The sequence below is a fragment of the Vicugna pacos genome, chromosome 15 (assembly GCF_048564905.1).
Source record: "Vicugna pacos chromosome 15, VicPac4, whole genome shotgun sequence".
Taxonomy (NCBI): domain Eukaryota; kingdom Metazoa; phylum Chordata; class Mammalia; order Artiodactyla; family Camelidae; genus Vicugna; species Vicugna pacos.
In genome coordinates, this window is record NC_133001.1 from 34,218,174 (window position 1) to 34,242,828 (window position 24,655).

General features: G+C 38.6%; 2 protein-coding genes across 9 annotated transcripts; one reads left to right on the forward strand and one right to left on the reverse strand.

Moving 5' to 3' along the window:
* Positions 1-695: 695 nt before the first annotated feature.
* LOC116283511 (tetratricopeptide repeat protein 39B-like) lies at positions 696-10,639 on the reverse strand. Of its 5 annotated transcripts, XM_072937881.1 has the most exons (3): positions 10,498-10,639; positions 10,212-10,355; positions 696-3,033 (listed from the first exon to the last, which is right to left on the reverse strand). In XM_072937881.1, exon 3 carries the CDS (start codon positions 2,863-2,865, stop codon positions 1,105-1,107), a length of 1,761 nt encoding a protein of 586 aa, XP_072793982.1. In that variant the 5' UTR covers positions 2,866-3,033; positions 10,212-10,355; positions 10,498-10,639; the 3' UTR covers positions 696-1,104. The 5 variants fall into 5 exon arrangements, 4 of the variants coding, with proteins under 4 accessions (XP_072793982.1, XP_072793984.1, XP_072793983.1 ...); XM_072937883.1 differs by lacking the exon at positions 10,212-10,355; XM_072937882.1 differs by having other exon boundaries at positions 10,233-10,639.
* A 17-nt stretch (positions 10,640-10,656) lies between these two features.
* Positions 10,657-16,175, forward strand: SRSF7 (serine and arginine rich splicing factor 7). Of its 4 annotated transcripts, none has more exons than XM_006215555.4 (8): positions 10,657-10,822; positions 11,861-12,041; positions 12,304-12,480; positions 13,345-13,419; positions 13,506-13,616; positions 14,884-14,937; positions 15,475-15,510; positions 15,880-16,175. In XM_006215555.4, exons 1-8 carry the CDS (start codon positions 10,795-10,797, stop codon positions 15,932-15,934), a joined length of 717 nt encoding a protein of 238 aa, XP_006215617.1. In that variant the 5' UTR covers positions 10,657-10,794; the 3' UTR covers positions 15,935-16,175. The 4 variants fall into 4 exon arrangements, with proteins under 4 accessions (XP_006215617.1, XP_006215618.1, XP_006215619.1 ...); XM_006215556.4 differs by having other exon boundaries at positions 10,672-10,822; positions 13,506-13,607; XM_006215557.4 differs by lacking the exon at positions 15,475-15,510 and having other exon boundaries at positions 10,672-10,822.
* The last annotated feature ends 8,480 nt before the right edge of the window (positions 16,176-24,655 follow it).

Below are 24,655 nucleotides of genomic sequence, written 5' to 3' on the forward strand. Positions count from 1 at the left end.
TACCAGCTCATCGCTGTGCTCCAGTTGGTTGTTTGGACACCCAAAGCATCAGCATAATGTGTTTTGCCCATGTGTTTTAGGAAGCCACTCTGCCAGCAACTTCTGTCTCCAAGGGTGACTGCAAGAAGGATGTAATGGTCTTAGCTAGATGTAATGGTCTGGAAATCAGGGACTGATTTTATCCCTAAAGCAGGTAGAATACAGAGCCCCATTCCTACAGCTGCTGTTTACTCAGATTAGTCCATTAACAATGGCAACATGGGAGATGCAAGTGGTTTAATTAAGTTGAAGAGCGGATCTTAATAGAAATTTTACCTTAGGGAGGACAGCTAAAGGGAGGGCTTTGTGGTAACTAAACTCTCCCTCCAACACCTAGTCTTTTTTTTTTCTACCCAGTGAATCTATCCTCTTGTCCTCCTCCAATTTCTTCAAAAGGTTTATGTGTGCGAAAGGGAGGCCCCTTTCTTCTCTATCCTGTGGCAAGTTATGGACCCGTATTTGAGCCTCTTAATGAAAAAGGGTAAAATAAACCATTGATCACACAGGGGAAAATACCTTCTCTGGTATAAAAAGTGTTGTGTATGAGGAAAAACCAATCAGAGTCTATGCTATTTGAGGCGTCATTGTTTTGAAATGGAAGACCTTAAAGCCTTTTTTCTTTCTCTAACAATTAAATAAAAACATTTACAGGGTGCTGGTATTCCTAGTATAGCTACTTTCCCTATTTTATTTGTGAGCTCTATACATGATCTAGCAAGACGTTAAAAAATATTTTGAGTTTTTAAAAATGTTGTCTAACATGATTGATAAATTCATAACATAGAAGAGAGACACTACGTGTTATAATGGACATCATTTGCCTTTTCTTTTTCAAGAATGTGCATCATTCCATTTGCCAGTCTAAGACATTCCATTTTATAGGTATGGAGAAGGAAAGAGGGAAAAGTAATGGCCAATTCCTTTCTTCTTTGTTACTGGTCAGATTCTTAGCAGTTGTCTCTTCTTGGATTTCATCCACAAAGAAATTATTTTTCTACCTTTTAATTACCTTGCTGATTGTAGATACTTCACGCATAATAAACAAAACCATACTTTGTGTCTAAATCAGTTTTCTTTAGCTATTTGTTCAAGGGCTATGTGAGTCCTAAACTGTAATCGGGCTTCCATGGAATAGTCTTTGTAGTTTTTTATGTTTTCTAGGTTTTTTATTGCACTGGCATAATCTCCTCTTAGATAGTATAGAATTCCCAGTTCATAGTAAGAATATGGCACCAAATAGTGGTCATATTTTAACAATTTCTCCTTTTGAATGACATGATTAAAGTAGTGCTCAGCCATTAAATACTTGCTTAAGTATTTCAGGCACAGACCTTTCAGTAAATTTAACAAGCTTATGTCATCTATCCCATACTCTTCATTCGGACTTTCTTGTAAAAGCTGTTCTCCTTTGTCAATTATTGATAGCCAGGCTGAAATAAGGTCTCGTCTTTTGCTCATGACTCGGAAACCACTCCAGCCATAAATGAATTCCAGAATGGGCTGTGCTGTAAACCAGCCTGCAGTAGTGCCGTATCGCTGACCCTTCTCGGCAACAAACTTTTCTATTGGCATAGAAGTTCCTAAAATTTTGATTCTCAGGTTATCCACGTTTAAGAAGAGAGAATTCATGTCCTCACTTACCGATTTCGCAAAATCCAAAGGAAGCACGGCCAGTAGTGAAGCTTTAGAGTATGAATACACTGCCTTGGACCACCTGCTGTTTTGAAACAGTTGGTTGGCATAGTGGTAAGCCTGCTTCCAATCCAGCAGAAAAATGTGGCACCACATGAGTTCCCAGTAGCAGAGGTGATGAATCTGCTTCCATTCATTCTGAATAAAAACGCACTCCTCTAATGTTAACTGTGCATGTTTAAAATTTCCTTTCAGCATGCTAAAACGTGCATGAAAAAATTGAAGTATGACACAGTTTGGAAATTTCTGGAGGTAGATTAGGGAGAGATTCTCCATGGCAGAACTGTCGCTCTTTTCAACACCAAAAGCAACAGAGATATAATTGTAATAAAAGAGTAGAGTCAAAACACTTAATGTATTATTTATGTGAGATTCAGATGCACTCTCATGAAGCAAAGTCAAGCCTGCATCTCTATCACCAAAATATCCAATAACATTGAGTAGTTTAAGTGTCTTTGGCGGCACAAGTGATAGTATCAAATTGAATGCTCCAAGTCCAAATTTTACTCCTCCAACCAGGTGTCTGTAGGTTTTGCTTTGGTAATTAGGTATCTGTCTTATTACTTGTTGACAATCTTTGTATATTTGGTAACTTAACCCAATACTGATCCCGCTTTTGAGAAAACTAAGCACACTGTCATCCTGTATAAACATTACAGTGGATTTCAAGATCAAACACTCAGCATAGCAGACTTCTGCATGCAATTCCTCTTCTTTGATAGCCTTTATTCCATGTTTATTCACTAGACGAGAAAAACTCATCATCCTAGATTTTCTTCGGAAACTGTTACAGGTTCTCAAAGCTTCCTTTGCGGCAATCATCCCAATCTCTATATCCTGTGGATCAAAAGTCAAGATGGCCTTGACAACCATAAGGATACCATAAATTAGAGCATGGTATATGCTGTTCTTTGACCATGGATAAATGAGACTTATGGCATCTGAGAATCTGTTATTTAGAAATAGATACAATCCAGTTGTGCATTCTTCCAGGGAAGATAGTAGGTCCATTGTTGTTGCCGCAGGGATAGTTTCATAGGCGTCTTCAAACACGTCCTCATCATTTTCTCCCTTTCTAAATGATGTAAAGCCATCCTCCTTATCATTCCCTCTTTTACTTAGAGTAACTGACATATTTGTTTCCCCACTTTAGAGATGGGAAATATCTGAAGTGGAGTGATGTGGCTACAACGAGGGCAGCTCCTGCTCTCCTGACTGGGGTCACTTCTTCCACGGCTGTTGCTGTTACAATGAAGGCAAATAAACTAATAGCTGTGAGGTGCAGCATGGAGATATTCTCATCTATGTCAGACAAAGGGGAAGAAAGATAATTTTATTTACCCAGATGTATTTTGGAAAAGTTCAAATCATTTGGAATGTACTAAAGAAAACATGCTCTTTTAAGATACTGTGAAGCAAATCCTCTGTAAACCAAAGAGTTCTTTTGTAACCATCCCTCCAATCTATCATTTTCAAAAGATCAATTTTTTGTGTGTTTGTGTTGCAGAACTGTACTATGATAGCTGTACAGAGAAAATGAATTCTCTATAGGGAGGCGTTGGGGGCAAGAATCTGGCTGCAAAGAAGAATGTATTTGCGCAGGTCTTTAGTTAAGACTGAGGAAGGAGTAAATTGTCTAGACCAAAGAATAAAGATTATGGGAATGAAAAATCCATCCCATGCCATTAGTACCACTGCTACACTTGCATATATTTTCATAGAAAACTAGGTATAGTTGATGTACAATATTATATGTTACAAGTATACAATATAGTGATTCACAGTTTTTAAAGGTTATACTCCATTTATAGTTATTATAAAATACTGGCTATATTCCCCATGTTGTACAATACATCCTTATACTTATATCCCTTATACCCCTTATACTTGATAGTTTGTATCTCTTAATCCTCCACCTCCATCTTGTCCCTCCCCTATCCCCTCCCCACTGGTAACCACTAGTTCCTTCTCTACATCTGTGAGTCTGTTTCTTTTCTGTTATATTCAATAGTTTGTTATATTTTTTCAGATTCCACATGTGATATCTTACAGTATTTGTCTTTCTTTGTCTGACTTATTTCACTTAGAATAATGCCCTCCAAGTCCATCCATACTATACACCAGAAACTAACACAACATTTTAAATCAACTGTACTTCAATTAAAAAGCAAACAAACAAACAACCCATTTAAAATATGGGCAGAAGAACTCAACAGACATTTTTCCAAAAAAGGAAATGCAGATGGCCAACGGAACATGAAAAGCTGCTCAACATCACCAATATCAGGGAAATGCAAATAAAAATCACAAAGAGACACCAACTCACACCTGTCAGAATGGACATCATCAAAAAGAACACAAATAACAAGTGTTGGAAAGGATGTAGAGAAAAGCGAATCCTTGCACACTGTCAGTGGGAATGTAAATTGGTGCAACCACCATGGAAAACAATATGGAGGTGTCTCAAAAACCCAAAAACAGAACCACTATATGGCCCAGCAATTCCACTCCTGGGCATACATCCAAGAAAAACAAAAACATTAATTCAAAAAGATACATACAGCCCACTATTAACAGCAGCATTATTTATAATTGCCAAGACATGGACGCTTCCTAAGTGCATATCAATAGATGAATAGATAAAGAAGATGTAGCATATATACACAATGGAATACAACTCACCCATAAAAAAGAAGGATATTTTGCCATTTGTGGCCCTTCATTCACTTTTTTTTTTTTTGCACTTCAAACACCAGGATTTTATAACTGGCATAAACATTTCCATTGCATCAAAAACAAACAAACAAAAAAAAACAACCCACCCAGAAATAACCTTAGCCAAGGAGGTTACCTATACTCTGAAAACTGTAAAATGTTGATGAAGGAAACTGATGATACAAAGAAATGGAAACATACCTTGTGCTCTTGGATTGGAATAATCAACATTATCAAAATGTCTGTACTACCCAAAGCAACTTACAGTTCCCATGCAACCCCTGTCAAAATACTCATGACATTTTTCATAGAAAAAACAAGTTACTTTTAGGGATGCAGTGTGGTGCAAAAGAAAGCTCTATGGACTGTGAGAATCCGAGGTTCAGATTTGGACTCTAAATAGCTATATAACCTTGGGAAAATCACATGTAAATATTGATTGAGCAACAACCATGTGAAGCTGCTGAAATACTTTCTTAGCAGAATTCATTAGTTCTACAAATATTACTGAGAGCCCAGTACTGTATAGGTCAAGCACGAGGCCAGGCAGCAGGAAGGTATCCGTGAGTAAAACAAAGCCCCTGCCCTTGTGGGTCTTACCATGTGAAGGACTTTCACAGAATAAATGAAGAGGTCGGAGGTGAGAAAAGCTAGAAGGAAAATAGAGTGGAGTAAAAGGTATAGAGAGTGTGGGAGAAGGGCATGTTATAATGTTGAACCATTATTATAAAAGTACTGTATTTGTTTAGAAAACCACAAAACATTCAAACAATACATAAGACTACACTGTGCAGTTACACAATGAAAGCTCCTCTATCTTCAACCAAACCCCACTTCCCAGAGGCAACTACAGTTAATAGTTTGGTAGTATATATATTAATACTAGATTCTCCCTATATTAACTGTCCTGTTTAATTCCCTCATTGCTACTTCCACTTAAAATGTTTATACTTATTTATATTTCAGTTTACATTCAATTTTTTTACAAGCAATACAGATCAAAACAGAAAAAATTTAAAAAGAAACAAAACTCATGTAAACTACACTCATAATACCACCCATCCACAGATAGCATCATTAAATTCTCCATTTTCTTCTGAGAAATCTTGAGCCTAGAATGACAAATATAGTCACATGCTCTAATTAACACAGCTACTAAACAGTGATTCTCAGTTCAAACTTGGAATTCCTGTCTCCAAGCCTCCCACTTAAAAAAATATTATAGTAAGTTGTAAAATACAGAAAAACAAAACAAGAAAACTTACTCATTAATATGATTTATTTTTATAAAATCAGAATCTTTCTGTGAATGCAAATCATTTTGACATCTGCTTTTCTTACTTAACTACATACCGTTAACATTTTTCTGACATTGAAGTCTTGTACCACGTGGTTTTTAATGGCTATAATATATGTAACCAACTCATGTGCCATAACATTTAGCCATTCCCTTTATGTTTAATTTTCAAACTATTTCCAATTTTTGATATTATAAATAAGATCCTACCAACATTTCTGCATATAAATCTTTATGCATAACGATGAATAATTCCTAGAATAAATTCCAGGAAGTAAGACTGATGAGGCAAAACAGACATACAATTTAAAACACTTCCAAATTGACCACCTCAAATGTATTATTTCACATTCTCATTAATGTGTGTAAGTGCCAATTTCACCGCACTCCCGACAGAAATAGCATGTTGTTTTAATTTGTATTTTCAGTAAGGACATAATTTTTTTTCTTTTCTTAACTGTCTTTTTTTCTCTATTTTTTTATGGGTTAAAAATCACACTTTGTTATTTACTAGAGATTCTAGACTCTTGAATTTGGGGTATTAGATAGATCTGAAAAAAATTGGGGAATGGAGGGGACAGACTTTTTTCCATCAAGAAAACATGAGATTAAAAAGAAATATTATTAGCATCTTTTCCTTTAAAAAATGAGAGGATTTTAACAGGAAAATTTTAACAGGAAAAAAATTTTAACAGGAAAAAAAGACATATTCACAGAATAAAAGATGGTTCTTCCCAAGTAACAGTGGTTGGCAATAGTTCATATTTTTCTGAGACTGGAGAAATTTTCATCAAAGTTCCAACTGACAGTCCTTGTAGCAGGATCTGGGAACAACTGCATTCATCATGCTGCAATTTTAGGTCTTACTCTCACTTGAAAAATGAGGTGGTTAGACTAGTGACCTAACAAAATTCCTCCTGTCTCTGAATTTTAAGCTATTTCTTTTATATGCAGTCTACTTGATAATCTATTTGAGAGTTGTAGTATATGCATACATTTGTCATAGGCTTTGAAGTAGATTTCATTCCCTTTTTTTTTTAAGGTGTGCCTAATCTTAGAGAAATTAGCTTCCAAGACTAAACTTTGTAATAAAAAGTGACAATTTCCACATTGCTCATGAACACACATCTCCCCATTCCACAGGCAAATATCTTTGCATAGTGCCCTTAAGAAAAGTTTCAGCATTTGATTTAGGGGTTCCTAGGGATTTACTTTCATGAAGAAAATTTCTTTTTCTGAGTTTTTGTCTCTTACATGCCAGATTGTTTTTCTCTGTGTGGATTGGGTAAAAGAAGAAAAGTTACAACGTCCCATATTGAAGTCATTTGTGAAGAGACAAAGGTATCTTAGGAGTGTTTTAGGCGTGGCCACTTAAGGATGGTCACCACCATGTTCCAGAATCTGGTCTGCAGCTTTGCAGAAACTTCAGTTTTGTCAACACGCCTGGATCATATCAGATTTTTAGCAACTGACAAAGGTTAGTCAAACCACTGCTACTAGTCCTTATCCTATTATAACAGTTAACATGCACTAAACACTCACTGTGTGCTAGATACTGTGCCATGTTACATACTTGGTTTACTTCATCTAATCCTAACAACAACTCCTCGGGATGGGTACTGTTATTAAACCCCATTTTGCACATAAGGAAGCTGAAGTACCAGGAGATTAAAAATTTGGCCAAGGGTAGGCAGCTATTCAATAGTGGAGCCGAGCTTCAATCCCAACTCTGTCACACTTCATGAGCTTATGCTTAATCATTACACTATACCATCTCTCCTAAAAAAAGGATTTACGAACTAAAATTATCTTAATTTTTACAGAAGACATTCATTTCCAGAGACTAGTAGATCGGTGTCAAAAATGTCAAACAAAACAAAGTCAATGGTCTTGTGCAGTATTTCTCTAAGTATAGCTGAGAGGTGGTTAATAATACAGGTTCGCTCCTTCCAAGACAGTGCTAAGTGCTAAACTCGAAGTCTAAGCTAGTCTAACTCTCTATAATTAAGACACCAAGCTGACCAACTCCCTTTCATTAGTATTCTTCCTAAACAACACAATTGGTTAGTTTAGGGCTTGATGATTTTACAGTTTCACACTTTTTAAATACAATCAGGCATTTCTCAGAAAGTCTCACTCTTCCTGGATTGCTTTATACTCCTAAACCACCCATTTAGGTAATATTTGTATCAGTGGGCACTCTTGCATCACATTTTACTCTTCCCAGTTTTACTCTTTGAAATTGGTCAAAATACTGGTATTCTTTAACTTCTGTTCTCCTCTCAGTCCTATATACTTCAGTACTGATTGCAGTCCAGTACTTTGCTAATGAGAAGTTTATTTCTTTAATACAATATGAAAGAATTATAAACATGCCCCTAAGAGTTTCTCCTTCCCAGAACTTAACAGCAGTCTAGAGCGAATAGAAGATTATGAAATGTTGAAAAATGAAAGCTGTGGTTGACCATAGTTGTTTGGATTGACCTATGGTACAAACATACACAGCACATACTTAAATACATAGTAAAGGATTAGTGTTTGTAATGTTATTCTAACATAAAGACTACTTTTTATATTAAAAACTGATACATGTACAAAAGGTCTAAACTTGTTTTTCCTGTTGTAAAGTTTTCATGTTCAAGCTAAAATGGTGACAATGACTTAAAAGTGAAACTAGAATGGAGAACAAAGTAAGATAAAAAGTGAATTTTTCTTTAATGCTTCTCTGGAAATACTGAATCTAGGAAATGCAGATAAATTTTGAAATCTGCAGTAGGATTAGGAATTACCTCCCCTTCATAAACTAATAATATTATCAATATTTAACAACAGTAACATAAGAATTATTCAATAGGTCATAATAGGAAATATTAGAATATTTGTTGAATTGAATTAAGTAACTTTCATATTCAAATTGAACCTGGGAATGAGATTGTAATTTAACATAGAATCCTAGAGGCAGAAATTTATATAGGTGAAGCTGATTTCAAAAGAATCAGCAGGAATAAAAGAACTCTATAAAAAAAGTTTCTCTGATTTGGATTTGACATTTAGTGAAAAAGAGTTGGTTACATGTTCTTAAAGAAACAGGGTTCAGTATAACAGTGTACAAAAGTAGTATACAGTACTATTTTTTTTTTAATGGCAACTAGGTTAGCAAAGCTCAGCCTAGAATTGGCCGTTCTTTAATAGACATAAAGAATACTTAGCTACAGAGGCAGGCAAGCCACTCTGGGTTTACCCCTTTTCCTTTAATGTGCTTGAAAGCAGTTTGTTATAAGTTGGACAACTGCTTCTCTTCATTATTGTTTACACTACTATTTGCTTAGAAATTCTCTTTTGTACAATTGACTTTGTATTCAGAGCCAAAAAATATTTATTGAGGCCTATAAAGAGCTATGCAGTACAATAATTACTATCTTTCAATTAAGTTACCTATGCTTTGTCCAACAGTAGTTTTCATAAATTCTTAACAGGAGAAAGTTAAATTAATGAGGTTTTACAGTATTGATATTGTTTCTATATAAAAATATATAAAGGCATACATAAAAGATCTTTATTGTTTAATCCTTTTGAGAAGAACCTTATTAGTAGATAACAAAAAATCAATAAGGGAGAATGAATATAACAAACTGTATACAACTATTTTCTTGCTAGAGATTTTCTTGAGATAGACAAATTCCTCTCACAATTTGAAAACTAAAAAAAATATATAAATTTGTAGCATTACTCCGAAAGAATCCATACTTTATTCATCTGAATAAAGGCTTATTTACCTAAGCCTCCTTTCCCCTATACTATGTATCCTACACCTATACATACCAAGTGAAGTTACAACAGATGAAAAAAATAAAAATGCAGATATCTAAGAATTTCCTCTTTTATGTGGAACAGTTCCAACTCATGTATTCCAAGTATTTTTAGTGTAATTTTTTTATTAATAAATGGTAAAAAAAAAAGAAGTCAAATCTCTATTTACAGAGTTGGTTTCTGGTAAATGCATTGTATAAAATCGAAACTGAATTTTCAGCGATTCTAACATAAAGATGGATTTTCTTCTATTTGATGTATAGAGTGGCTGAGCAGCAAGGCTGCTACTCAGAGACGACTTAAAGTCCCAGTCCTCAGAATCTTAGTATTAGTGGATGAGATGTGGTACTGCAACATAAAGCAGAAAGCACTGGAAAGGAAGCACAAATATTACTTTGTGCTTCAAATGCAAATAATTTCAAGATGATTTAAGGATTTAGGATTTTGTCACAATTCCAGTATGGGGGGGGAGGGGGGAGTCTATTCCTTTGTTTCCCGGACTCCAAGAACTCGGACCCTGTTGGTGAATATTGGTGGCTGGCCCTGAGGGGGCTGGAAGGTCCGTGCAGGGCGGGTTGTCCCTAGGGGCGTCACACCTTTTTGAAGCTTCTGTTGCAGAGAGCACTACTCAGAACGGCGGGGTTCATGGAATTCTCACCCTGGCCAAGCTCCCGATTACCTCTGACGAGCCCCAAAGATCAATGAGTAGCAGTCTACGCCAGGTCCCCCAGGAGAAAGGCGGCGACGGCTGCAACATCAGCGGTTAAATTTTACAGCCTTTCATAAGGCCGGTCTAGTGCACCTGTAGGAAGATTACCAGAGCTGAGGGTCCCCAGATTGGGGAGAATGAAAGGGAGGAGGGAGAAGGGAAGGAAAATGAGGAAGGTACAGGGAAAGTGGGGAGGAGAGGGGGCGGGACACCACAGGGAAGGCAACGGGTTTACCGGGGAAATCGTGGCGTTCCCATGGAAACGTATCCCTCCGCTTCTGCTCAGCGTCTTAGCCTCTTCAGTTCCCTCCGCGCCGCTTCTCCGCTGTTTCCGCCCAGCTCCTTTGTGCCGCGCAGAACGTCGAGGTGACGCATGCGCAATGAAACCCAGCCGCCGCATATATAAGCGCGGACCCAGGCTCTTCCTTGTAGTGCCGCTGGGATCGTTGGCGTGTGGCGGTGTTGCAGCTTTTGTATTCGTCGCTCTTTGGGCGCTGCGAGCTGAAACAGCGGAGCTCGCGGGCCAGTCATCATGTCGCGTTACGGGCGGTACGGAGGAGGTAAGTGGCTGGGCCTAGTGAGGAACGTTGCTGTGGGTGTAGTGAGTATTTAGAGGCCGTGGGGTTGGCGCGGCGGTTGGGAGACGGTTATTCCGCGTGCGTAATGGCGGCTTCGGCGCACACCATACGAAGCCGGAGGCGGCGGGGGCGGGGTAGCGAAGGAAGCCTGGGGATGGCGGGGGTAGGTCTGTGCCGGGGCTTATACCAGTTCTTGGGCTTTTTGGTCTCTCGCCCAGCCCGAGCCAGGCCCTCGATCACTATTTTGCTTTTGCCCTTCCTCGAGCCGCCCGCCCGTCCCCCACACTCCCCCCGCCCTCGGCTGCCATTTTGCGCACATTGACGACCATGGTGGCGCATTTCCTTGGCGCTTTCCCGCCACTTTGTCGGACAGATGTGGTCGCAGCCGTAAAAACAGGGGTGAATATAAGACTGGACAAAACTGTGGCAGCCTCGAGCTGTGCATTCTCGTCAGTTGGTCGAATTGCGGAGTGGGAATGGAGACATGATCTTTTCGTCTGGCGGCTGGTTTCTTTTCTCTTTTAGCTCTTTCGAGCGAGGTTTATGGCTCTGGGGCGGGGAGCTGGAGTCATGGGCGAGCCTGCGCCTGGGGCGGTTGCCGTGGAGGACGAGAGCCGGCGCAGCCCCGTTCTCCCGGTCCGGCACCCGCCGGGGCCCGCCCGCCGCCGACGCTGCTGCTGCCGCTGCCGCCGGCCCGCGCGCTCCCAGCGCGCCCGGGGCTGCCGGGACTCGGGGGCGGGGCCGGGGCGGAGCCCGCCTCACGCCTCGGAATATCCTACCATGCAGCTGCCCTTGTGTTTTGAGGTTCCCCACCTTATTTGAATGTTAAAAATTTTGACGTACGCCTAGCTTTTCAGAAATGTACGGACCTACTTGCCGGTTTTAAGACTAAATTCAGTCCTTGATAGAGCATTAAATGTGCCTTGCACGGTTTTAAGAATAGCCTCTTTTACGGCAAAAAATTCAAATTTAAGCCAGATTTTGCATAACATGCATTTTTCTATTTGCATTTTTAAACAGAAACCAAGGTGTATGTCGGTAACCTGGGAACTGGTGCTGGCAAAGGAGAGTTAGAAAGGGCTTTCAGTTATTATGGCCCCTTAAGAACTGTGTGGATTGCGAGAAATCCTCCAGGATTTGCCTTTGTGGAATTTGAAGATCCTAGAGATGCAGAAGATGCAGTGCGAGGCCTGGATGGCAAGTAAGTAAGGTGTCAGTTATGAAACTTAAATGTTGATGAGACTATTCCTGTCCTAAGCTAGGATTCTGTAGTCTGGAGGAAATTTTAGATAAATACCTAATCATTCTATTAAGACAGGAAGGGGGAGCAAAGGTGGAAATTAAAGGGCTTAGAAACATAGCTGAAGCTTGTGAGGGCAAAGGAGGAGTGGTTGTAAAGTCCCAAATCTGGAAGTCACATGAGTGGTTTTTTTTTAGCATTAGAATTTTGTTTTCTTTTATAGAGTGATTTGTGGTTCCCGAGTGAGAGTTGAACTATCAACAGGCATGCCTCGGAGATCTCGTTTTGATAGACCACCTGCCCGCCGTCCCTTTGATCCCAATGATAGATGCTATGAGTGTGGCGAAAAGGGACATTATGCTTATGATTGTCATCGCTATAGCCGACGAAGGAGAAGCAGGTATTTATTTTAATAAAGGAACGGTTGGTGTAATAGTTAATCGAGTTAATTCTTTTATTACCAAGGCAGAAATTAGTATTTTTTTCTATAAACTTGAATGTTAATTGTACAGGTGTATTTTACAATTTTTGTTTAATTAAATAAATGTTAATATATTAATAATCAACCTGGTCAAAACCTTTCAGGTTTCTTCGTTTGAGTCAGTCGCCTTGATTCAGAATGTCACGAGCCTTATGATATCATGCTGAGGCGCCTTGCAAATCCGACAATTAAGATCCTCCTAGACCTTGAGGTGATCAGCATAAGAGGCCAGATCCCCTCGAGTCATCTACACCTAGCTTCACCTTATTCTTTAAAGGGCAGAAAATTTGAGACGGTGATCGCCGTAACAGTAAATTTGGCTTACAATTGGGGCCCCCTCCGGTTTAGAAAGAGGAACACCAGATTGACCACATTCCCAACTAGAAAAATCTTCTTGCGTCAATCAAGCCTCATCTGGCTCATTTGGCTGTCAGTTTGATCGTCGTTAGATTGAAGAAAACATCTAGATGCAGCGATCGGCTATAGATACTTCTAGATCGTCTAGATCTACTAGACCATGGGCCAAAGAGGGTCGACCTGCAAACTTGCAAGGTTTATTTTAAATACACATTATGGTGTTTTATATTATGTAATTCTAAAATGTAATTGAGCTTTTAACAAATCTTTTTTTAGGTAGTTAAAAAAAAACTAATAGGCCCAGAGTTTATTTCCAAATGAGACACTAAATTAAAATAGTTTTGAGATTTGATTTCAGCAGAGGCACACAAACTCTAAAGACGAGTTACCATCTGACATTTTCCTTTTTTCTGACTTGAAAAATAGGTCACGGTCTAGATCACATTCAAGATCCAGAGGTAGGCGATACTCTCGCTCACGCAGCAGGAGCAGGGGAAGGAGGTGAGAGATCTTGTTTAATTCAAGTTGTCAACATGATAAAAAAAATAATTGGAGATGGACTTAAACTACTTTGACTTAATTTTTAGATCAAGATCAGCATCTCCTCGACGATCGAGATCTGTGTCTCTTCGTAGATCAAGATCAGCTTCACTCAGACGATCTAGGTCTGGTTCTATAAAAGGATCGAGGTATTTCCAGTATGTAACATTTTTGTTTCCCCTCATTTGTATTTGGATTGTCACGTCTTAATGACAGCAATGGAATGTCTTAAGGACATAATTGAAATGGAATGCTGCAGAAAATATTTGAAATTGAGAAGTTGAAATTATACATGTACACATGATGAGAAAAGCCCAACTAAAGATTTAATAAGAGTTGTTACAGAAGCTGTGGTAGAGGAGGATCCAGAGCACAAATCCTCATATCATTCCAGCGAACACTTGGGTTAAACATGTTGAAAACTTTCGGTTGTCAGGTGGTATCTGTTGTGCAGGTAAAAGATACTAGCTCTAAAAGATATTTGACTGATTCCTCATAAGAAGGGCCATTAGGACAAGGAAGAGATTTAGAATTAGAAGGAGTTTCCTCTTTTTTGGAATGATAGGGTGAGTTTGAGACCATGGAAAGTTGTTTAGGGTAATAGTATACATAAGGGTGAACATGGCCTGTTTCACCACTTAGGTGAGACACTGAAATTTAAGTTAAAAATCAAACTAGACACCTCAGAAGCTTTTAATCACTTTGTAGAAGGCTTTAAAAGGTGATAGAAATGGATACAATTTTAAAAAAGTTGTTGACGGTGCTACCCCAGGATGAGTCAATGGTAGGGAATGCTACTGGGAACTAACTGCTATTCAGTAATAGCACAAAGTCCTTTGGTGCAGGGATTCCAAAACTTGTGGTCCATTTGAAAAAACTCTGGACCTTCTCCAGATAAATGCATTTAATTTGACTGGAAGACCTCAGGCTGTGTCTGTTAGCCTGATTTGGTTTGTCTGACAAATTGATGGTCCTGGACCATGATAGTTTATTGATGATTCAAGAAAAATTTTCAGCCTTGGCACGTCTTGACTTTTTTTTCATTGAGCTTACCACCTGAAGAAATTTTCAGTTCAGCAGTCTACAAGAGGTTGATTTCTTTTAAGATAAAATCATACCAGTTTTCTCCTGAAAACCATTTACTTCTCTTGGATACTACACAGTGTTTTAAGAATACTGTACTGTGGTAGAGGAACTGACAACCCAGCTCCACTGAGGATGATAGATAATTGAAATGGTAGTTCTTTATTTGATAATAGGTTATCAAAAGTGATTATTTGTCCGATCTTAGACTGATAAAAGGCATGTTGCTCAGTTTTAGCCCCTCTATTTTTAGCCTACTTAGTAAGGTACTCAGTAGATGTTTAAGTAGATGACTCTTATGGACTAATTGGTATAATTGTATTTGTTTTTCTTTTTATTAAGATCCCGATCCAGGTCGAGATCAAGATCGAGGTCTCTTTCACGACCAAGAAGCAGGTAGAGTAAAAATCTCATTGATACTCTTCTAGTTATATGGCACCAATATCCAAAGAGTTCAAAGTGTTTTTGAGTTGTTGAAATTTCAAGTGTTAGCTCTAAGCCAGATGTTAAGTAGGAATATGGCACTTCATTAGTAAATCTAAACTTTAGAACTTCCTTTTTTACATGGCCTATTTTAGCTGACTTCTTGGACAAGGGCATGTTAAACTAGTGAGAAAGATGTTGGTGAATTTGGGGTTATATTAAGAGGCCCATGTTAGAACTGATAAGATGCATGGAGAAGAGTTCTGAGATAATTGTGCTTTAAAGCAGTGTAAAGGATTGGTTGTGATAAAATCAGTTCACTCATTTGATGAAGAAAAGTTACTGGAAGATTGGATTTTTGTTGACAAAAGCTGGTAGGTTATTTTTCAGTTTAATTGCAGCCTGACGTTGAAAGTTCAGGACAGTGTGGGGGTTTATTTTATGGTATTGTGACTTAAGAAGGGGGTTGGATAGTACTTTTTCTTAATAGAATTTCTCATGTTTTGACAGCCGTTCAAAGTCCAGATCTCCATCTCCAAAAAGAAGGTAAGCTAAATTTATTTGTTGCCAAATCTTAACTGTGCAGAAAAACTTCAGAATATTTGCTTACTGCCTACTTTTGCAGGCTTTGAGCTCTTTGGAGAATTGGTGCTATATACATCAAAATACTAGGTACAGAGTTTCTTAGACCTCCCCCAAACCCCTAAAATTCAAATAGTTGTTCTCTTTAACTAAATTTTGTAATTTTAGCAAGGAGTCTCTTAAGCCTTAAGTAATTTTTATATTTCTGCTACAGGAACTTACTACTTTTGGCCACCTTTGAGTTTATTGAAACTTGAGTTTTGACAATGTATGTGATAAGAGTAAGTTTCCGTAGACACTAATTGATTCCAAACCTGATGTTTTTCTTTTTAGTCGTTCCCCTTCAGGAAGTCCGCGAAGAAGTGCAAGTCCTGAAAGAGTGGACTGAAGTTCTCAAGTTCACCTTTTAGGGAAAAGTTATTTTGTTTACATTATTATAAGGGATTTGTGATGTCTGTGTAACCTAGGGAAGGGTATTTTCAACCATCTAATCAGAATGGATCTGGACTATTACTGTGTAAATTCACAGCAGTAAGATAATATAAATTTTTGTTGAATGTATTAACATCCTATGGTCTGAAAATGTGGGTTTTTATTTGGCACATTTAAATAAAATGTTTCTAACTAGATTTTTGATTTGTGTTCCATATTAATACTCAATTTGGTAAACTTCAGGAGTCAATATTAACTATGTTTATGCAGACCTACGTTCAAACTTAATGGTGTTACTTAAGTCTTGAACATCACTAATTAGTATACATACATATAAGAAATTCTTTTTTACCCTTAGAGCTTTGGTTAAGAACTTGAGTCCTCCTTAATTTTGCATCATGACAATTCCAATTCTTTTGGAGTTGGTGTTACTAGAACGACAGGAACTAATAATGAGTTTTTAAATGTGGTTTATAAGAAGTAGTGGACCTGATGTTGGAGACTGAGTTTTTTGAAGGTTATTTTACGTACATTAACTGAGGTTTTCAGGCTGTTACATGGGATGGTGTCAAATTAGAGCTCCTCATTTTAGGAAGTTCATTCTATTCAATGTTCTTTGTTTTCAACATAACCAGTTTTATACCAAAATTTTTGCATGTTTGAGGAATTGTCTGAGTTTGGGGCAAAACATCTTGATGTAAACCAGCTTTGCAAAATTTTCCAGTCCAGATACTCTTCTCTGTCCCTTAAAATAGATTGCCTTACTCTGAGCAGAGATCTGTTAGTTCCCAAGCTAGGTTTTTTTCAGTTCCCGAACACCACCATACTTGATCTCATTTTGCCAGGCTGGTGCAAAGTAATCAAAGATGTCAATCAGAAATGTTAATGAGACAAAAGCAGTTTTGTAAATCCCACCTATATTTAGCAACACTTCATGTAGTTATTTTCTGGTAGCACCTGGTAGACCTTAGAATGTTAACAGCCAGTCGATTCTTTATTCTGACTTTAAATATCTTACATATAGTAAGGCAGTAATAGTTTGAGTTTTCTGGTCAAGCTTTTACCAAGTATTCTCTAGCCTTGGTGCAAAAAGAAAAAAAAGCTGGTGGCACAGCTATCTGCCCTTGTTTCTTGTGCTTTTAAACAAAGTTATTGGGTGGCATTGCAATTTGAAAATACTGATCTGCCTCATTTATTTAGTGGTCTAAATGATCACTAGTATGTTGGAAGTTTGGATGCTTTGTTTTTGGAATTTTGACAATTGGCTGCTTTATATGGTTGGTATAAAGCTATGTGTGTAATCAGCAGGCTTATTTGTTGCACTTGGTCAGCTTTAATTGTTCTGTATATATAAAGATAAGTTTACTCAACAATAAATCTGCAGAGAATAAACAGTCCTGATACTCAATTTTTCCAAGTGGGAGATTTGAGCCAAGAGGAGAAATCCATTAATCCTGTGGCTTTGGGATGGATTACTAGCAGCATCCTAGAGATTAATATGAAAGGATATGGAGGAGAGGTAGGGGCAAAAATGGCTTTTAGATAAAAAAGTTCTTTTTCTTAATGGGGAAAGGGAATACTGGGTATATAGGCCAATACCTTTTGTACCGTTGATTGCAAATCAGTAAGTCCTCCTGTGTTTAGTATACATCTTTAGATGATAACACTGGTGCAGTGCATCTTTTTTCTTATTTTTAGAAGTTGAGACTGCTTACATTGATTGTGATTGACTTGAAAAGTGCTGGTCCAGACTCATTTTAAATTTTAAACATGGCACTAATGGGTAGCTAATTGAACACATCAGATGCTGTTTTGGGTGTATGGCCTTAGTTCTCTCCTAGGCATTGAAGAGGTAAGTACATAACCTTCACTTTGATAGTTCTCCCTTGGACTTTAAAACTAGGCTAAGTATTAAGCTGAGGTGTGGTCCTATCATCTTTCCATGTTTCCTTTCCTGAGGACAAAGAAAATCTGAGGGGGTCTTGAAATACTATCAGTTTGAGATTCTGGGTTAAATGAACTGGTAGTGTGGGATTGTGATTTTTGTCTTTATGTAGCCTATCTTGAAGTCTAAAGGAACCCTGATTTCTAAGATGTACTAAGCTGATAGGAGTTGGAAGCCCCCAAACTGGCAGGGTGGCCAGGAGTTATTAGTGAAAGATAGTAGCAAAGAACTAATTAGAGCTGGCTCTGAGCAGCTGTTTCTTGGAGACCTTTGTAGGGGAGGGCTGTGTAACGTGGAGGATGTACACATAGCTGTAAAGACAGGGTGAAGCAAAGAAGGTCAAAGTAGCAAAAAATACTAAGGGCCTGGCTGGTCTTGGAGTGTTTGGAGGGTGGTGGAACTGGTGACAAACCAAATAAATAAGGCAAAGATCCCTAGGTTTATGATACGGTAGAATTAAAGCTGTTACATCCAGAACTATACTAAGGCCAGTGAGGGGGCAGGGGAGAGCACCAGTAGCCAGTTTCGACGTCTGATAAATCTTTTTGACACCCTACAGGTTTACAGTTAACCATTCTAGTAAAAATGTCGAAGGACGTCACTTAATCCTCACCTCACAACGAATTAGTACTGTTAAACCTCATCTCACAGAAGAGGAAATGAGCTCAGAGAGATTGGTAACTTAATACTATACTATTAATCTGCTAGGAGGTAGAAGTTTGAATCATACCTGTGGTTTCAGCTCTTTTGCTTTTTTAATCAATGAAGCACCTAACTGCTCCTTTAAAACAAAACCACATGAAAAAGTCAAAGAACAAAATAACCCTTGGTGTCTTACCTATTGTATACCATAGTTAATAACTTGGCTAATTTCTTCTTAGACTTAATGGGGAAAATTTGCTGGATGACTCTGGAGCACATGGAATGCAGTAGTCAATTAATTGTTAAGCTCTCAAGGCCACTTCTCAAAGTAGTGGTTTTTCCTTTGTTGCATACTATTTAGTTGCCTGGATGTTGTATAATTTATGCAGTAAACTTTTGTGCCCCTTCAGTATGCCAGGTACTGCTAGCCTTGGAATGCAGAAATGAAGAGTCTTTACCTTCATGGATCTTAACTTCTGGAGAGACAAATGAACGAATACCAGGTGGGTAATAACTGATACGGAGAGTAATGAAGCAGAAAGAAGGCTAGGGAGTTGGTTGCTGTTGTGTTAAGGGTGGCCTGAGGAAGCCTCTGATAGTGACAGCAATGAGCAGGTGAGGGAGTAAGGCACACCAACTTCTGAGGGCATGGTACGAACAAAGGCCTAGAGTAGTTTGAGCTGTTGGAGGGTAAGGAGGCCAGCAGGAAGTGGACAGGAGAGTGTGGGAAGAGATGGCATAGGAAAGGAGGGGGATGTAGATCATGGAGGACTTTGTATGCCTTGGAAGGGACTATCTTGGAGAGTTTTTGAGCAGAGTAACAGGAATTCAGTCAGTTCCCTATTGATGGATATGAGGGTTGTTTCTAATTACTATTACAATTCTGCAGTGAATAACCTTGTACAGTACATTACAAATGTGACCCTGTGTATCTAGGATAATCCCTAGAAGTTGAATTGCTGGGTCAAAAGTTCCATGCATTTGTATTTTTATTAGGTACTTATTACTCGCCCTGGTGGAAATGTGTAAGAGGGCCTGTTTCTCTGTACCATTGCCCATTTGGTACACATGGTGTAGCTACATGGTGGGCTATCAACCTTGTTGATTTTTACCAATCTTGTGTTGAAAAATCGTATCTCAGCAGTTTGTTTTAATTGTGGTAAAATACATGTTTTCCCCTCACTCTGGAAAATTGCCATATATTCAAAAGTCTGTTTTAGGTTCCCTTGCTCTTAACACACTGACCTTCTCTAGTAGGACTCCTGTTTACACTGTAATCACCTGTTTACTTACGTGCAGATATGCTACCACAACACAAATTGTGACAGCAGGTACCAGGCCTTGTGCTTTTTTTTTTTCATTGCCTAGTGCTTATTAACACTTAAATATTTGATGAATGAAAAGTGAATTCATGGATGAATGAATGAATTCTTTTAAGCCAAACAGAAAATTAGAAAAACCGCCTCTCTTATTTGAGACTTTTATTATTAATCACCATTTCAGTTAAAAGCCCACATTTTCATTTTAACTGCCTGTAAGACTGACTCCTATGTGAATTTGCCTGCAGAGTATTTAGATCCTTAGGCTGCTGTTTATAATGCCCAGCTCTATTCTGCAACTCTAGTGCAAGGTTTTTATCCCTTCATCCGGGTTAACTCTCAGACTTCTACTTAGAAAGGGTGTGGAAAATTTCTGTGCAGAAAGGGTGCAAACTTACTTACCACCCCAAGAATTGGTGAGCCCAGGTGAGTCTTCCATTTCTTTGCCTAAAGTTATGTCCTATCTACCTCTGAGACTTCTCTGGGTTCTTAATGACTAAAGCTTGAAGGTGGCTAGGTGTGATCCTATACAAAGACCCTGTTTTTATTTTGGTTTATATCTCCAAGAAATCTGGATTCTAGAAAATGGATCCTTTCACTGCCAAGGATAAAAAAATCTGGCTGTAAAGAAATAACATACGTGACAGAGATAAAGGTAGATGGATGGGTTTATCTTGGTCATTGTCTTAGAGGACCATCACCACGGTTTCTGGGCCCCTGTAGCAAGAGTGTACCTCCCTCCTTTGCCTAAGGATGGGTACACTGTTACAGGGGCAGAGCTGAGTAACTGCTTCAGACTAAGTCCCAGAAAGCTTAAAATACTTAACTCTCTGGCCCTTTACAGAAAATGTTTGCCCACCCCTGGTTTAGACATTTCTCTTTAACTGTTTACAATCTTCAAAATAATTATCTCTGAAGATCTTGGGTCCCAGGATTATCAGTAGGGTTGCCAGGGCCTTACCAAGGCATACTTTTGGTCTAGGAAGATTTTTTTGTGTGTGTGTGACTCATTCTGGAGGAAGTGCTTCCTGAAGCTAGAGAGCAAATTCTAGCTAAACACATTAATGCACTTAAGATATTGGTGAATGTTACTAGGGCAGTGGTTCTCATCCCCAGCCGCGTATTAGGGTCACCCCAGGAGCTTTAAAACCTTCTAATGAAGTCAGAATTGCTGAGGGTGAAGCTGGGCATTAATATTCTAAATGTCTCCCTTGGTAGTGCTAATACACAACCAGAATGAGAAACTGCTGCTGAGGGGGTTAGTGTTAGCGTGCTCCTAGTTCCCTAGTTATTAGACAGACTGACCTGGCTTACTGCTATTATAAGAAAATTAGCAGCACTCACATGGGATTCAAAGGAAGATTCTACGATATATCCTCTAAGATTCTCTGATACTTTCTCTAACCAAATAATCCTGGAGTGTAACCTTTCTATGCAAAAGGAGTTTATATTAGTACCAGTAGAGGTCACTGTGCTCAGAGAAATACTTTTTAAGAAAGTTAATACTCTGTTCAAGAAATTTGAAGGAGTATTTACCAGACCCAACAATAAGGCAACTCCAGACATGGCCTCTGGTCACAATTGCTTCAAAGCATCTAAGGCTCTGTTAACATGCATGAATGCATTTATGATTATTATATCTTCCTGATGTGTTGATGCTTTTATCATTATAAAATCGCTCTCTAGTACTGTTTCTTTAAAGTCTTTTTTCTGGTATTTAGCATAGCCACTCCACTAATTTTATGATTACTGTTTGTATGGTATATCTTTCCCATCCATTTACTTTCAGCTTATCGACGCATACACAGCCGACCCTTGAACAGTGTGGCTTTGACCTGCATGGCCCACTTACACGCAGATGTTTTCTTCAGTAGACACTGCATACGTACTACGGTACTGCATGATCCCTGGATGCAGAACTGTGGATGCAGGTGGCTGACTGTAGAGTTATATATGGGTTTTTGATTTGGGCAGGGGATGTTGGGGAGTTGTTCAGGGGTCAGCTGTAGTTGCTAGATCTTGCTTTTTTAGTTCAGTCTGACAAACTGTCTTTTGGGTTGTTTAAACCATCTACATATAACAACTGTTGGAATGTTTTGGATTTACAGTTGCCATTTTGTTGTTTTCTATATGTCTCCTGTTTCTCTTCTTTTTACTACTTTATTTTACATTAAACATTTTTTTTTTAGTGTACCATTTAAATTCCTCTTGATTTTTAACTTTATTTTTGAGTTATTTCCTTTGTGGCTGTACCTTAATATATCACAGTCTATTTCGGGTTAATATTCTGGTAAAATATAGAAATTTTGCTCCCATATATTTTCCTTTCCTGAACTTCCCTCCCTTGTGCTATGTATATGTATTATAAACTCGAGAAAATAGACATTTACCACTTTTGATAATAACTCATTACCATGGATACAAGTTACTGTCTTCATTTCCTTTCAGCATGAAAGACTTCCTCTGGTATTTCTTGTAAGACAGATCTGCTAGCAAGGAATTCTCTCGTTTGTTTATCTGGGAACGTTTTTGTTTCACTTTTGCATTTGAAGGGTAGTTTTGGGCAATACAGAATCCTCGGTTTTTAAGCACATTGATTATGTCATTCTGCTGCCCCCAGGACTCCACTGTCTGAGATGAGAAGTCAGATGTTAACTGTATTGGTGATCTTCTATAGTGATAAGCCATTTCCTTTTGCTTTCAAATTTTCTTTTTGCTTTTTTGGCATTTAACAGTTTAAATATGATGTGTCAATTGGGAATCTCTTTGTATTCATCCTTCTTGGACTTTGTTCAGCTTCTTAGGTGTACAGAATAGTGGTTTTTGTCAAATTTGGAGAGTTTTTTGCCATTATTTCTTGAAATATTTTCTGTCCTTTTACTCTCCTTTTGGGACCCTCATTACACGCATGTTGATGTGCTTGCTGTCCCACAGGTCTCTGAGGTTCTTTCCCAATTTGTTCTGTTTTTTTTCCTCTGTTTTTCAGATTGAATAATTTCTACTGATGTACCTTCAAGTTCATGTATTCTTTTTTCTGCCATCTCGAATCTGCTCCTGAGTTTCAAGTGAACTGTCACTTGTTACTGTACATTTCAACCTCAGAAGTTTCACTTGGTTCTCTTTTATAATCTCTTTGGTATTTTTTTTTAATCTGTGTGTTTATTTTAAGCTCTGCTGTTGAGGGGTTGCCGTGAGCAGAGCTTGTTTGGTGGTCAGCATAACTGCACAGAAATTGTGCTCCAACACCTCAGCCAGTCAGATTTCTGCCCTCTGCTGATGGGGCTGTGTGTACACAGGGAGTGGATTCAGTCCTTAGGCTGTTTACAAGTCTGCTCTAGCTTTTACTCTCTGCTAAGTTCCCTTTAATTTCCTCTGCACGTGCATGTGTTTAGCCTCTGATCACCCAGAAATCTGCTTGCTCCAATCACAACTGCAGCCTCAGGCTAATACAGCCATCAGCCCTCCCTGCTCACAGTAGCACCAAGGTCATCATTTCTGTTGACAAAGCAGTCGGGTATGGGTATCACCTACCACTCCATACTGGGAACCCCCTTCAACCATAGCCATCTGCTGGTCGTCATAATTCTGCTGCGGCTTGGCAGAAGCTCCAGTGACTAGGCTGAGGGAATAAAGGGAAGGGAAGCAACCCCAGGCAAGAACGCCACAGTTTTCTGCTGTTCTACCCAAAGTTCGGTTTTCCAAACATAAACATGTCTTGGATTGTTATATGTTTTGGGTCAACTTCCAGAGCACCAAAACTGTTTTGTCAATTTTTTTCAGCATTATAGTTGCTTTTTTGAGGAGATTGGCTGACCTTACTTGGGAATAGCTGGTAGTGCTACCCAGAGCATCTGAGATGTTTATTATCATTTGAGTAATTTAATTGGAGGAGAGTTGGAACTTAAAGGGAGAAGATAAATGCCTCAATTGGAAAAGGACTGCGCTCAGGTCAAAACTACCCATATAGCCCACTGCAAACTTAAGATCCAGTTGTTTAAAATAGTTACAACCAATCATGGGAACTGGCTAGGGAACAGGGTATATATATGCTGTATTTCCCTCCTGTCTTCTGCTCATAGTACTAGAATTTCTCATGTTCTACTTTTCACAAACTATCCACTTATTCATTGACACTGACATTCTTTATTCTTCTGAGATTGGATTATCAGTGGTCACCTAACGGTCACAACACTTCAGCCTCCACAGCATGCCATCTTAGTTAGACTTTACAGCAATATTTGTGCAGTTATTACATCTCACCTTGTTAGACAAAATGATTGGGAACTGGAAAAATGAAAATCTGATAGCTAATGATAAGACGTTAAGCCATATGAATTTGAAACAAACAGGAATCCATAAATCATTGAACTGAAGTCAGTGATATGCTCACCTGGGAAAGGTCAGAACTCAGCACTACAGCACTAGTCTGGTCGTGGGTGGGGGTGTGTGCTGAAGAAGGCATGGACTCAGTGGGGGCTGGAGGCTTATTCTTTCAGGGAGGGGTTGCATTAGAGTGGGTATTTGCATTTTCAAACAAGGCTTAAATAATTCTGTAATTATATATGGTGTTTTTCATATTGAATACCATGTTTTTTTCCCACCACCTCACATGAATTGTATCAGTGGCCAGGTTTAGGTTTAGTTCCAACCTGCAGCCGTATACTCACTTCCCAGATAATTAAAGTCTAATCCCTTTGCCTCACAGGTGAGAAAACTGAGGCCAAGAGAAATCGGATTGTTTGCCCATATAGAAAAGGCCAGGAGCAAAGTT